General features: G+C 42.9%; 1 protein-coding gene across 1 annotated transcript in view; it reads left to right on the plus strand.

The window, feature by feature from the left end:
• DSCAM (DS cell adhesion molecule) overlaps positions 1-14,845 on the plus strand; it is a 442,603-nt gene that overhangs the window by 338,049 nt on the left and 89,709 nt on the right. Inside the window, 5 exon segments of the mRNA XM_050332764.1 lie at positions 659-855; positions 3,404-3,500; positions 4,912-5,040; positions 10,627-10,794; positions 14,428-14,498. Coding sequence (XP_050188721.1) covers positions 659-855; positions 3,404-3,500; positions 4,912-5,040; positions 10,627-10,794; positions 14,428-14,498 — 662 coding nt within the window.

Here is a 14,845-nt window from a genome sequence, read left to right on the forward strand (position 1 = left end):
AATACCTTCTGAATACAGTAAAATCTGAAATCTAGCTTGGTTTATTGTCAGTTCAATTATACTTTCACTTCAGTACAGTTTAGCTATGCACTCAGCACATGCATGGACTGTAAGCTCTTTGGTGCAGAGCCTTTCTTTTAATTTTGTACAGCTCCTGGTTTACTTGAGCCCTCATTTCATTAAATCATTGCTGCCATACACACTTCTAGAACATATAACTGTCAGCAAATAAAACAGTAGCCCATCAGATGGAATAAGACATTTTTATCTGTTCTTTATTCGCCTCATATCTGAATGCTTATTAATTATATTAATTATCCAGTACCTTTATGTGCTGTGAATATTGAATACTGAATTATATTACAAGTCTTCCTGTGAGCAGCAAGCCCAGGCTTCCTTTGGATTCACATCTTCTTTTTTCTACAGCCCCACTGTCCAGTTCCAGCTCCTCTCTGCTGAGCTCCCTTTGAGGCCCATATTCAATCTTAAAAGAGTTTTTTTTTTCCATGAGAAAGAAACACTCCCTCACGTTTATGTCCATCTGGTTGAATATGAACAAGCTGCCTGAGGCACAGACTGAAGGGACAACCCTGCGCCATCAGACCTGTCAGCTCACTGAAGAACAACCTTTTGTTGTTGTTGCTTTGTGTGTTTCCAGTTCCAGCTATGATCACCTCCTACCCAAACACCACCTTGGCGACACAAGGACAGAAGAAGGAGATGAGCTGCACAGCCCATGGGGAGAAACCCATCATAGTCCGCTGGGAGAAGGAAGACCGAATCATCAACCCCGAGATGTCCCGTTACCTTGTTTCCACCAAGGAAGTTGGGGATGAAGTGATCTCCACTCTGCAGGTAAGAAAAAAGAAAAAGGAAAAAAAGTGACCCACAACTCATCCAGATGTGTCAGAGTGCGCCTTGTGTGGCTTGGTTTAGATACCTCTTCCCAACATCAGATCTGCCCTCTGGTGCAGCCCTGGAGAGCTGGCAGCAAGAGGAGGGAGAGGAAACCTCTGCATCCCACCTATCCCAAAAAAATTCAGCCTCCATCTTGCCATACTCCAGAGGCAGCAGGAGAATGATCCAGGCTCAACCTGAATGGCTCATGCCTTAGCCTGCCCTTCCCTGGGCAGCACAGCTCAGGTTGGAAAACACTGCTGACAAACACCGAGAGAATATGTGACCCCCAGTTCTGCTGTGTATCAGCTTTACCCTCACCCAGATCATTAAGGTGTTTTGAGATAAAAATCCTGTCTTTTTGAAGTACTTTTCTCCCTCCCTTTCATTCTGTGGGGCTTTAAAAAGTCAGGTTAGTCACTGGACTCAATGTGGTGTTTTACATGTGCCTTTATGAAATCCAAAAGATTTTTAAAAAAAAAAAATCATTTAGATTCTGACTGAAAAATCTTGATTATCCATTTTCAGTCACATTTAAAAAATGTGTTTGTTAGGCTCAAGGAACTATTTCTCTGTCTCTCTGGTGATTGTCTAAATTCTAGTGTAACTCTTAGAAAAGATCTCTTTATCAGCCAAAAATTATGTTGGATGATATCCAGTAAAAATCTGGATTTGCTCTCTGTGAGGGAGCTTTGTCATTGATTTCTATGATGAAAAATAAACTCCATGTGTGACTTCATTCATATTAGTAATTTTTGTGTTACAAATAATATTTAATTAGAGGAGAGACCCCCTAGGCCTCTTTGCCCTCATTCTTCTTATTGACTTTAATAAGACAATCCCTGCATGCACAGCAATATTTCTGTTTGCAAGGCTGGAGACCTGTTTGGAGAGTTCTCTCCTGAAGCAGCTGTGTGTGGGAGTGGTGTTTTACATCCATGTGTGTGTTAAATACAAAACCTTTCACTTCTGAGGGATAAAATGCCCCAAAAGTAGAAAATGTCAGGACTGAGGTTGTCTCTGAAGCTTTGAGCCCACTGCCTTTGCACTCTGACGTGATCTTTAGTTGCATTTTTTCTGCATTTCTGCCTCGGGGAGGCAGGACTTGGGTTTTCTCTGGAGCTGAATGAGGGTTGATTAATGAAAAGACCCTGTGTGATGCAGGGCTGATCACTGAAACCAAACTTTTCACAGGTGGCCAATAACTGTGTGTTCTTTGTTTCTCTGGTACTTGCCTTGAGCCCTCGGGGGTCTGATTTGCAGGAGGACTAAGCCCTCATAGCTGCAGCTTAACCCAGTGGAAGCTGTTATGGACACATGAAAGGTTATTTATTGATAAGGACTCTGAGGGGGGGGGGGAAAGAAGGCCCTTAATGTGTCAAATCTGGGCTCTGGAAATTTTTGTTTCCCTGTCTTAAAGCTCAGCCACACGGGCACCTTAACACAGCTTGACAAGTTACCACGTCTCTGATGATAAACTCTCCAATTTCCTTACAGAGGGTGGGAAATGAATCCATTTATTTTAACCAGTGCGTGATCGAGAGTCGTGCTCGTATTCCCTTGGTTTTGCTGAGGGATGAAGAGCACGTGGAGTTACCATGGCTCAGCCAATGTGTGGCAACTTGTCAGGCAGCCACAGACATTGTCATACATCTGGTTCCTTAATTCCCTGCATGAAATGGTGGTAATGCTCTTCATGTTGTCGGGAATAAATTCACTCATGTTTCTGAAATGGGTGTTGCTTAGGTGAATGCACAGAAAATGCTGTGAGAAAATGAATGTCTGCTTTCAGGGCACAGTTGGAACTGTGTGCAGTAAACAGAGTGTGGAGCAGCACGCTGAACAATGAGAAGAAAATGGTATTTTGAATATCTGCTCCTTTAAAAAAATAAAAAATCCTTTCCCTATTGTACGTTGAACGAAGAAGTGGTCCTGTAGAAAAACATCATTACGATAATTTATATAAATATTACATGTAAATTTCCATGCTATTAAACAACAAATTGACAAGAAAGACTGCACAAAACTTTCTTACGAAGCACCACGCTGAATGGACGGGGTTCACCAGGGCTTGAACCTCTATTTCCTCCACACAGACTTCAGCCACTTGAGTTACTTTCAGGAGCTGCTGGAAAAAAAAAAATTTGGAGGCGGCAGGAGGCACCATTTTGCAGGGAAAATTTCAGCCAGCAGTTAAAGACTTGGCAAACTTGCGAGTAACTGGAAACAGGAATCCTGTGGAGAAGCTGCAGGACTGGGTGGTGCTCCAACTCCTGCCTACACGTGTAGAGCTGATAACCTTCCTCCTCAGCCCAGGTGTTGCTGGGTTTGATAAGTCTCAGTATTTTGGATGCTTTACTGTACATGTGTGTGTGTGTAATGGGCAACATCTATTCCCTCCTGTCAGGGAAAACAGTTTGTGCCATTTTTTCTTGCAGAAAAGCTGCTGGTTTTTATTTTCTCTGCTTGCTGTTCAATCAGTCCCTTCTTTTCAAACCGCCCGTAGATTTTGCCGACTGTGCGTGAAGATTCTGGCTTCTTTTCCTGCCACGCCATCAATTCCTACGGGGAGGATCGTGGGATAATCCAGCTCACTGTGCAAGGTAGGAAGAGGACAACATAAGGAAAAAAAAAACCCCACAGCTATTGTGGGACAGTAAGTGTGTGCCACCCTCAGAAATCTGCTGGAGGAGGGAGGCTCTGATTCATAAATAAATGCATTCCTCGTTGTCACAGAAGGGAGGAGCCGCAGGAAGATGTTCAGTCTTTCATTTTCCAGCATCACAGATAAAATCAGAATAAAGGATGAGATCAAATCTGTTCAAATTAAGAAGAAGAATTTTTTTTTTAAATACACTCACTGACAAGCTGCTAAATACTTAAAACTATCATCTTCAGTAGGATGTGAGGGTTTGGGGTTTTTTTTTTTTGAGGAGAGGAAGGAGAAGGTTGCATTTGTTCTTAAAGAACATATGTGCTTAAAACCCCAGTCTGAAATAAAACAAGAGTGTTCTCACTTCATCTCTAGAGAAACGTTAAACCCACTGTGGAACTCCAAGCAAAATATTTCAAGTTTAATCAGTCAAAATAAACGGTGAGCAGTTTGCAGGGTGCAAACTCGAGGAACTTATGTTGCCTGGGGCTGGGGTTCCTCTCCTGCAGGGTTTCACTCCTGGCAGGCCAAGGTGACAATATTTGGGATGCAAAGCAAGGGCAGGACTGTTCCTGTGCCTGTTCCTGTGCCTGTGTGCCTTTGAGCATCCACACAGCTCATTCCTTGGACTTGCAAAATTCTTTCTCCCTCCTCTTGATTCCAAGTAGCAGCAGATTCCAGTGAATCCCTGTGGAAAAATTCAGGTGGAGTTTGGGGGCAGGTTCCCAGTTATGCCATTGCTCATTTCCACTGCCACCACCACTGTAAGGGGGCATTGGAATGGGTCTAAACCCTGCTCATTTAAAACCTTAACTCTAGGGACAGAAAGAGTGATTTTTACACTGTTATCAAATCATTCTCTTATTAATTTAAGGCTTTGAAACCCACTCGAAGACGTAGAAATTTTACTCCCCCTCTAATACTCAAAAAGAGCCTCAGAGAGTTATTTTCTGGTTTTTAGGCATCAGGTTTGACCACCACCATATTTAGCACTTTGGAGTTCGGTGTTTATGTTTCTACCCTCATGTTTGGTTTAAAATCTGTAGAAGTGAAACGTGGTGTTTGAGGAAAACCATCTTTTCTAGCATGAAAGGCCAAGCTGGGAGCGCTCTTAAGGAAATGCAACTCTGTGTTGCACGTAGGAAGGTTAAAGAAAAGTCCCCATTCGAGATGACATCAGTGCCTCCTACCTGAAAAGTTACTTTTCCTCCCTCTCCTGAGTCCTTTCAGCAGGTGATTAACTGGGTCGGGGTGATAATGAGCGGCCTGAGAAATAGCTGGAGCTGTGCCAGTGCCACGCTCGCTGGTGTGACTTTGTGGAGGGCTTTGTTCTCACTACAATTTGTGTGCGTTTCGCTCAGAACCCCCCGACCCTCCCGAAATCGAAATCCGAGAGGTGAGAGCCCGCAGCATCGCCCTCAGGTGGACCATGGGGTTCGACGGGAACAGCCCCATCACCGGCTACGACATCGAGTGCAAGAACAAGTCTGGTAAGAAACAGCACCCCTCCCAAGTCATTCCCACCGCTAAGTCATTCATCACCGGGTCTGCATCGTAACAGATAATTCATGAATTGGAGCTGCCTGATGGAAATTTTTATCACGGTTTATTTAATCTTCCCCAGGAAGATTTATCTTCATTTGTTGCCTTTTTTTTTCCCCTCTTTTTTTTTGCTAAACATTAAGTTTAGCAGCTGATGTGATGTGATTTGCTGGCTGATTGTTGGTCCCTGTTCTTGGATTTTATTTCTTTATTTCTTCTAATTTTGTATTTTTCTCCATAGGAAAAAATACCTGCCTTCACAAATTGTCTTTTCCTGTAGGGCTGATTTTTAGGAGTTATTTTCTGTTGCTAGTTGAGTCTATGGCACCTTCCCTGGAAGATTAGCAGTGAAAAAGGGTAGCTATGAGAATTTTTAGACAAAGAAAGCTATGTGGTAGTTTGCTGAACACTGAAGTCAGAAAACTATTCCTGTACATATTAAACCTCCAAAATATTCATTGTCTCTTGAAATCTGAAAACACTCCAAGTTTGTTTGAACTGGGTTCATGGTTTAAGATCACACCTCTAATTAAGCACATTGTTAAACACCGTCCCTGGGTCGTGATTTGAGAAGGGACTAGAAAAGAAATAGCAATGGAATAATATTGTCATATTTCATTTAGCATTAGAAAGACACTGAAAAATTACACTGTACTGTTTCATGTTGGGGTTTGTTGCACTGAATGTAAGGGAACATAATCCGTTAACAGGAATACCCTATGTGTGCTTATCAGTGAGATATTCTGTTTATTAAAGCAGCTCTAGCACATTTATAGATTTCAGCCTTTAGTTCTGAGAAGTAAAAATGAATTTGTTCATAAAATTTTGAAATTCACCTTTTTTTTCTAATTATTATACTACTCATCCTTAATATTCCTCATTTATCTACATTGGGTGGAGGTTTTTTGTGCTTTATATGGCAAATAATGTTGTGATGTTTCTATTACTAGATAAAATGTTTTCCAGAGTGTTAAATCACCAGTCACCATTTTTGCCCTGGCTTTGTAAATGGAACTGACAATGTTCAGGTGAGAAAGGCACCCGAAAGATTAGAAGTGACAATTCTCCACTGAGGGTGTGGTCAGGAACTGCAGCTTTGGAGCTGTAGACTAGGCAAGGATGCCTTCAAGGGACATTTATACCTAAAAGTTGCTGGGCTTTGTTTTCTTTTTGATTATCTTCCTTTCTTTCCAACCACCCACCTGCTCCAGAACAGTTTTTGAAAGCCATTCTTGCCTGATGGGCTCCTTTCTCACCCTAACAAATCACTCATGTAACTCAGCATAATCCCATTTTGGAAAACTGAGCTGGTGGAAAGGGTTTCCAGAGCTCTAAAGCATCTTTCTTAAATTTATTTCAATGTTTTCAAGCGATAATGCAGAATGCAGGCAAAGATTAAGTGGTAATCACCAGCAACTTGCAAGGCAAAATGATGTCTCTCTAATGTGGGATGATAAATCAGCAGCAAGACAGCAAATGAGGCATCATCAGGTTGGAAACATCAAGACATAACATACTGATAAAGGTTAAAAAATTAAAGAAAGGAAAAGAAGGGGGTGTCAGAATTGGTGTTGAAGAAAATATTTATCCATACATGAAGGCAAATCCTGGAGGTCATGTCCTAAAAAAGAGCAGATTGTCTTCTTCTCACTGCAAACCACTGAAAAGTCATTTTTTTAGAATCTGAGGCTGACTGTTTGGAGAAACAGGATCGGGTTTTTGAATTCTTGCACATGATTTTTGTCGTTAATTAAATCATCAAGAAGATGAAATACCAAAGGTGGCAACAAGAGAACTTGTAAAGGGTAGTTTGGGGGGGAGGAACTTTGAACAAAGGGGAGGAATTAAGGAAACCTCTCACAGTGTCCTGTATTAAAGGGATGGAAGAGAATTTGGGTTATACATTCAGAATCCGTATGTTAAACTCCAGGAACATCCTGCCAACACCAAAGTAAATATGGACAGTTGTGTTTAGTGGGAATTTTTCCACCTATGCTGCCCTACCCTGGGGGCCCAGAAATGAGTTTACATCAGGATGCATCATCTAGGCTTCTCCAGAAGAAAAAATGAAGGATTTTAGGTTTCAGAGAATGTGCAAATGACCACAAAGCATGTCTGGGCTTCACTAAATGGTGCTGCTCTCACTGTATCCCATCAGAGAATTTAGGTTGGAAAAGGATTGTTAGCTCCTATTGTTAGCCCAGAACTGCTGATATCTACCCCATTAGACGAAAAAAAAAAATAAAAAGACACATTATTTATCCTCTAGAAGGAGCAGTGGGAGTGAGTCCTCTGTGCCTCTCTCCTCATCCTTTTTAATTGTTCATGTCAGTCGGGAAATCTCAGGCCCAAACTGAGCATCAGCTCCGCTTAATTGCGTTTTGTTTTTTTTTTTTTTTGTGCTCAGAGTGACTTGGGGAATCCCCTTGGCAGAGCTGGGGGTTCCCCCCAAAACCCGTCCCGGGGGTTCCCCCAAACCCGCCCCGTGGCCCGCGGGGTCGCTCCGGGCGCGGGGCTGGTGCAGTACCGGCAGTGGCCACCGGGTGGCAGCGCCGGCCCGGCCCTGCGAGCGGCGGCTCAAATTCCCAAATTCCCAAATTCCCAAATTCCCAAATTCCCGTCCCCAAACTCCCCAAATCCCGCCTGGAAGAGCCCAAAGCTCCGTCCTGCCTTTTAGGGACGGGCGGAAAGCTGGTGCGTTTTCATTTTTATAGGTCATTCCCGTAAGAACTTCTGAAAAGTTTTGTGTAACACTGAGAAAAGTTTGTTTTTTGTTTTGTTTTGTTTTGTTTTGGGGTTTGGGTGGGGTTTTTTGTTTAGTTTTATTATTATTATTATTATTATTACTTGTTTTGGGGGGGTTTTGGGGGTTTTTTTGTGGGGGTTTTTTTGCTTGTTTTGGGGGTTTTTTGGGGTTTTTTGTTAGTTTTGAGGTTTTTTCTCTTTTTTTCTTGTTTGTTTTGGGTTTTGTTGTTTTTTTTTCTTGTTTGGTTTTGTTTGGAGGTTTCTTTTGGTGGGTGTTTTTGGTTGGTTGGTTATTTTTTGTGTTTGGGTTTGTTGTGGTTTTTTGATAGCTGCTTGTTTTCTGTGCTTTTGTTAGTCTTTCTGCATCAGTAGATTTGACAGTAATCTACAAGAAGAATGAAAACCAGAAGAGCCAATGGTCAATCTTAACACCTCATTTACTTACCACTAGACAGGAACAAATATTTTTAGGGTTTGCCAGAAGAAAACAAAATTAACTTTTCCCCCCTCCCCCTTTTTTTCTTAACTAATACCTCTCTTAAAATTAACTCTTTTCCCCTTTTTTCTCATTAACATATTTTTTTTAATTAACCTTTTTTTCCTTCTTTTTTTCTTATTAACACTTAATTTTTTAAAAAATTGAGAGAATTCTTTTTCTCTCTGGACTGGCTCGTTTTAGAAGGATTGCTGTTGTTTATTTTACCCTTCAAAGAAGAGGTTATATATATGAAAATAATCTCCTGAAGCCCAGGCATTAGCCATAAAAAAACACTGTACAGGAGACTATGAGTTTTAATCTCTCTTTCTCCATGGTGTGTCATTATTAAATCTACTAAGAATCACCAGAAGTTTTCAAATTTTTTTTCTTTAATTTTATTATCTAATATGTCCTAGAGTCCTATGAGGAGTCAGCATTTTAAACAACCAAGTGAGATCTAAAGCAATCTGATAATATACAGACCATACTCAAAGAAATTCTCATCATCCTCAAGGGAAATTTAACACAACCTCCATACCAAGGAATTCTCTCTCTTTTCTTTTTTTTAATACCTTTCCTTTTGGAGTTTTAAAGGCAGTTTCCTCCTGTGCATGTATAAAATTTAACTCAGTGGAGCGGAACTGCTGGTTAAAATTCTGTGAAGTTTAAGAATTTCTGTGAAGTTTAAGGATTTCTGCAAAGTTGGAGCAAACTGAGAGCGAGCTGTAGAAGAGCTGCCTGCAGATAATTCCTTTAGATAATTCCTTCTGAAAGCATCCCACAGAGAAATCCGTGTAATGATATATTTCAGATTATTTTAGCTATCACTTAAATGTCTGATTGCTGAATGTTTTCCGTTTAAACACAGCCACGTGGGCGAGCAAACAGGCCCTGTAAGCAGCCAGCACGCAGGTGATATGTCACTGTGGCAACTTCTACATCTTTTAGCAAAAGAATTTACATGGTCTGTGCAAATATTTTGTATCTGGGTGAGCTTTCTATTCTTAAACGAGTCTTTTTTACCTGCTGAGCCTCCTGCAATCCTGCCTACAGTGACCCAGAGTGTAAAACCCTCCCCATCCCCACAGGATGCTGCAGAGGTTAAAGGAGGAACATTGCCTGCAGTAAGGAAGAAACGAAGGATGGCAGCACACAAAAGACATCAAGATGCTTTAAACTGATACATTATCTGGGTTTTTTTTTTTCAGTAATTCAATGCTGGGATGAAAACAGGGGTTGCTGTGTTTAGCCAGTTTCCATCCTTTCTCCTATTACATGTCTGGAGAATTTATTAAAGACATAACAGGCAGATGAATAGTGAGCACAAATAATAACAATGTTATTGCTCCTCCTTTGACAGATGTGCACAGAGAGTTTAGAGGGTTCTACGTTCTCCTGCATCCTAAAATGAGTCAGGGAAATGGCACCAGTCCTGGAGGGTGCTGAACCCCATCTCTAAGTACTCCAAGCTCATGCTCACTGTTTGCTCCTGGTGTTTGGGATCAAACCTTATGATTGCCCCCTGCTAGTTTAAGGACCCTCCATTAAATTCATGGAATCATTAAGGTTGGAAAAGACCTCCAAGAGCATCGAGTCCAACCTGTACCTGATCCCCACCTTGTCCCCCAGCCCAGAGCACTGAGTGCCACGGCCAGGCCTGCCTTGGACACCTCCAGGGCTGGGCACTCCAAACCTCCCTGGGCAGCCCCTGCCAAGGCCTGACCACCCTTTCAGTGAAAAAATTCCTCCTGATGTCCAATCTGACCCTTGAGGCCATTTTGTCTTATCCTGTCCCTTGTTCCCTGGGAACAGAGCCCGACCCACCCTGTCTCCCCCCTCCTGTCGGGGAGTTGTAGAGAGCAAAAACATCACCAGCCACTCCTGTTTATTAAATCACTTCCTCTCCCTTTTGGGAGCACAACCAACATTCTCCCTGAGTGAGGATCCCTTTGGAAGGATCTTTTTCAGAGTAATTCCAATGCAGCAAAGGTAAAAAAGGAGTATATCCACACTCACAAAACTGGGGAATCCTCTCTCACCACCTCCTCAAAGAGTAGGTATTTCCTTGGAATTTCTGGTAACCCCGGAGCTGAGTCACAGCACCCCACTTGGAGCACTCAGGAGTGCTGTCTAGGAAGGTGTCCCTGGATTTGCCTGTGGCACCAGGCATTTTCTGGGCTAATCAGCAACCTTGCTGATTAAAGTGAGACACTTTAACCTCATACTTGTGTCAGCCACGTTAACATCGTTTATTTGTCTGGGTGTTTTTTAACATTTCTTACTGATTCCTCATTAATTTCTCGTTAAACAGACTCCTGGGATTCTGTTCAGAGAACCAAAGATGTTTCCCCCCAGCTGAACCAGGCCACCATCATCGACCTGCACCCTTCCTCCACCTACAACATCCGCATGTACGCCAAGAACCGCATCGGCAAGAGCGAGGCCAGCAACGAGCTCACCATCACCACGGACGAAGCAGGTGTGCCCCGGCTCTGTGGCATCTCAGATGTGCTGGGAATTCTCTTCTCTGGTGAGAGGAATCTTCACACGACCTGCTGCAGCTGCACCGAAGGAAACACCGAGTTGTCCCCGTGGAACGCGGTGACTTTCGTAACTCCGTCGTGCAGGGCTGTAATTAAAGCTGTTCAGTGGCACCTAGTGGTCAAAGGAGACATTGTGCTCCAAGTTTTCAGCCTGTGGGGCTGGAAGTAACACTCCTGTACCTACCTACAGCGTGGCAACTCAAGCAGCAGCATCCTACTTTTAGGGGGTGGTTCCTCCCCCTGTGGGTATTGTGCCTTTCCTTAGATGCTCAGATATTAATATAGGGAATTAATTTAAGTTGCCAGTGTTTGAGAACGTTGCTCCATGTGAATCGAATCTTCCTGAATATTCCAGCTCTCAACCCCCCCACCATTTAGTTTTCTGATCTCTGTACTTGAGTCATTTGGCTGTCATAAGTTACTGCCATCCCCCTGTTCTCTGCTTCCATGTATCATTTAGGTTGGAAAAGACCTCCAAGGTCATCCAATCCAAAGGTTGTTTTTACCTCTAACCTTTTACTCTTCTACATCATTACAGGGTTCTGTCCCAGGAGGACTATGGGGGCATTTTTACTCTGTCTCAGCAATTAGAAATGAAAATGTTGCATGGCCATAAATAGCAGGCCCACCTTGTAATTATATGCAGTGTTCAAAGGTGCTGAGAGTAACCCAAGCAGCTTCAACATCCTTAGAAACTGGATGGAATTACTCTGAAAAGTCTTGACCACAGAGGAAATTGCTCGTTCATATTTGAAAGCATCCCTTTTGTCTTGCCAGTTTTGTTTTTCCTGTTATCTTACTCTAAGCCAGCACTGCTTCCTTCTTTGGGGATGTAGAGAGGACAAATGTAGTGCCCTGGTGGTGAAAACTCTCCTGCTTTTTTATTTGGTCTTGGATTTGAACACTTGGTAGATGATTATCAGTTCAGCTCACGTGAATACAGCTGTGTAATTCCCACCCCTTTTCTCTGTGGGAGAATTTACTGCAGTGAAACTCTACCTTTTGTCAGGAGAACTGCTTTTGGTTCTGAGGAGCTTCCTGAGTGAGAACAGGGCTCATTGTAAAGCTGGAGACATGAGCTTCATTTCTTTTTTCACCCTAGTGAGAAGGAAACCCTTCCGTGAACAGCTTTACTCGTGGTGAAGAGTTGGTTTGCAAAATATTTATCATTTGACTGTGTTTTTCCTCTTCCTTTGTTCAAGGAAAATAGGGAAATCACTGGAGAAAACAGACTATCCATTCTCCCAGTCAGCACCACCCCTAGCCCCAAAATGCCCATCCTCCCTTGTGCACATACATCAAAATTCAGGGGTGGGTCTTGGATCTACTCTCTCGTGCTTATTCACCCATGCTTATAATATTTTTTACTTGCCAAGTTTTTCCTCTCTGATAATTAAGTTGTCAGGATCAGCAGCTGGCCCTGAAGTTAAAAAAAAAAACCAAAACAAAACAGTTTCCCCATGAACAGGGTGGAACATTATCATCACGTTTTGCTCAGTTCTTTGTAGCCAAGTTTCAGAATAAATGATCCTTTTGTTGCTGTATTTTAAGGAGCCTCTGCTGGGAGGAAAAGACCAGCAGTGTGGAACTGTATTCAAAAGTCACTGATCTACCCAGGGAAGAGTTGGGAGAGAGGAGGTCAGGCCTAGGCAGGGTATGTGATGTTTGTCTCCTGGGTTTTCATTTCAGGTGATGTGCAGCATGTGGGAGCATCATTTTTTAATCACTGTTGACTTCTGTTCTCTGCCTTTTACAGCAGGAAGTGGAGAGGAGGGAGTGAGAGAGAAAGTCATGAGAAGGCAACAAAACAGAGGTCCAAGAAAGACAATATAAAAACCAAACAACTCCAGCCACATTGTTGGTAAAGGGCCCAGATTGAGCATCACATATTGCAATGCCCTGATTAGACAGAAAACTGTAAAACTCTGTGGCAAAAAAGGATATTTAGGAGTGGCACGATTTCAAAGCTTGCAGGCCACATCTTTCCTTCCACAGAGCCCAGATGAGCTCATGTGTTGGAAAACAGATGCAGGAACACACTTGCACTAACACTTGTCAGAAACAAAGAAGCATGGTGGGCACTGCCTAATACAAAAATCAATAGAGGAAACTGGGATATCTGGGTTTTCTTTATGCCCTTGCCACAAACTCTGTGTGACAGTAAGTGTGTAAAACAAATGACTTCTTGTTAAACATTTCACCACGGGATGCTGGGAGCAGTTGACTGTTCAGGTCTGTAAAAACTTTGGGGTCTTTCAAGGCAAAGTCAAGATTTTAAGGGGCACGTTTTAAACCCCATTTTCAGGATCAAATGCTCTGCTCAAATTCCACTGCATTATAATGTACCCTGGCAAAATGGCATTCACTTTTGTCAACAGGGGGACAGAATCAAGGCCAGGCTTCAAAAAATTCATAGAGGTCTCTTTTTTACCAGTGGACTTTTTCCTCTTCTCCTTCCTTTATATGAATACAAGAGGAATGGAAATAAAGCTCTTTTCAAGCTTTGGAAATTTCCCATATGAAGGACAGTCAGGAATGGAAGAGAACAGGGCATATTTAATAAATTAAACATATTATAGGCTGTATTCTTTCATCAGCTAAAGGCAAATGTTCTGGTTCCTTTCAGCACAGCTGTCATTTACTGCTGCTCCACCTCTAACAGCCCCATCTCACCCTTTTTATTGCTTTCCTTCCTTTATCATGCTATTAAAAGTTAATTTAATACCTTTTACTGAGGCCATATTCTGCGCCAGGGGAACCCTCTGCAGCAGCTCGAGATGACTCCATCCCTTTCCTCAGATCTCCCTTTTCCAATGATTTACCTCGCTGAGCAAGCAATTTACTTCACATCTCCCTGTCCAATCCCAGCTGATTCCTGATCTGCTTTGTAGCTGCCCAGATGACAAGTAGGTTCCCCCAGACTGAGGGCCTCCTTTTTTCTCACTCACCTTTAAAGCCTCATGCACACTTCTGGCAAAGTGCTGACAGCAAACAAAACTTCTCCTGACTCAGGTGGTTTTTTTCCCTTTCTCAGTTATTTTCTGTCTGATTTCCAGGCTGGAATACTACCCTGAGGAGGGGGTAAAGTGTGCAGGGGTTTGTGCATAAAATATTTGATATTGGACTGAAGGTGCTCAGACTCTAGGATCCCACTGGAAAGTTTGAAACATGGTGTAGGCTGGATTAGGAGCTCCTGTCTCACCTGCTTTAAGTGGATTCTGCTGCTTTTCTATCACCCCCAGGGTTCTGACTGCTGAAAATACATCTTGACTATTTTCAGTGCAGAAACAGCACCATGAGAGTATCTCTAAAGAAGAAAAAACACTTTTACTCACTTATTTCATTTAGCAGCTTGCCATGTTTCAGCATGTGTTGCATTTCCCTGTTGGCCAGGGTGACACCTGAGTATGGAAGGTGCCAGGTTTTACTGGATGAAGTTCCCATGTGACCTTGACCCAAGTCCAAAACTCTGTGACATTGAGTGTTAAGATGGTGACATGTCACGTGAAGGGCTGGATTCTGGGGGCTGCAAGGGCCAGTTTTGATGCATCTCTCTTCTGTCTTGCCAGCTCCTGATGGCCCCCCTCAGGACGTCCAGCTGGAGCCCATATCGTCACAAAGCATCCGGGTCACCTGGAAGGTAAATGCTCAAACCCCCAAGAATGTGGGATCTGGCAGGATTTGGGTGCATTCCAAGAGGTCCCACAGATGGAGAGTATTATAACAACTGTGCCTCAGTTATTTTATTTGGGAGAGTCACTGCAGATGCTGACAGGAAAGATGGAGAGAGACTATTTCCAAGGCCCTGGAGTGACAGGACAAGGGGGAATGGTTTTAAACTGATAGAGAGTAGGTTTAGATTAGATATTGGGAAGAAATCCTTCCCTGTGAGGGTGGGGAGGCCCTGGCACAGGTTGCCCAGAGAAGCTGTGGCTGCCCCTGGATCCCTGGAAGTGTCCAAGGCCAGGCTGGATGGGGCTTGGTAGG

The sequence above is a fragment of the Myiozetetes cayanensis genome, unplaced genomic scaffold (genome assembly GCF_022539395.1).
Source record: "Myiozetetes cayanensis isolate MyiCay16 unplaced genomic scaffold, myiCay2020 scf5-8, whole genome shotgun sequence".
NCBI lineage: Eukaryota > Metazoa > Chordata > Aves > Passeriformes > Tyrannidae > Myiozetetes > Myiozetetes cayanensis.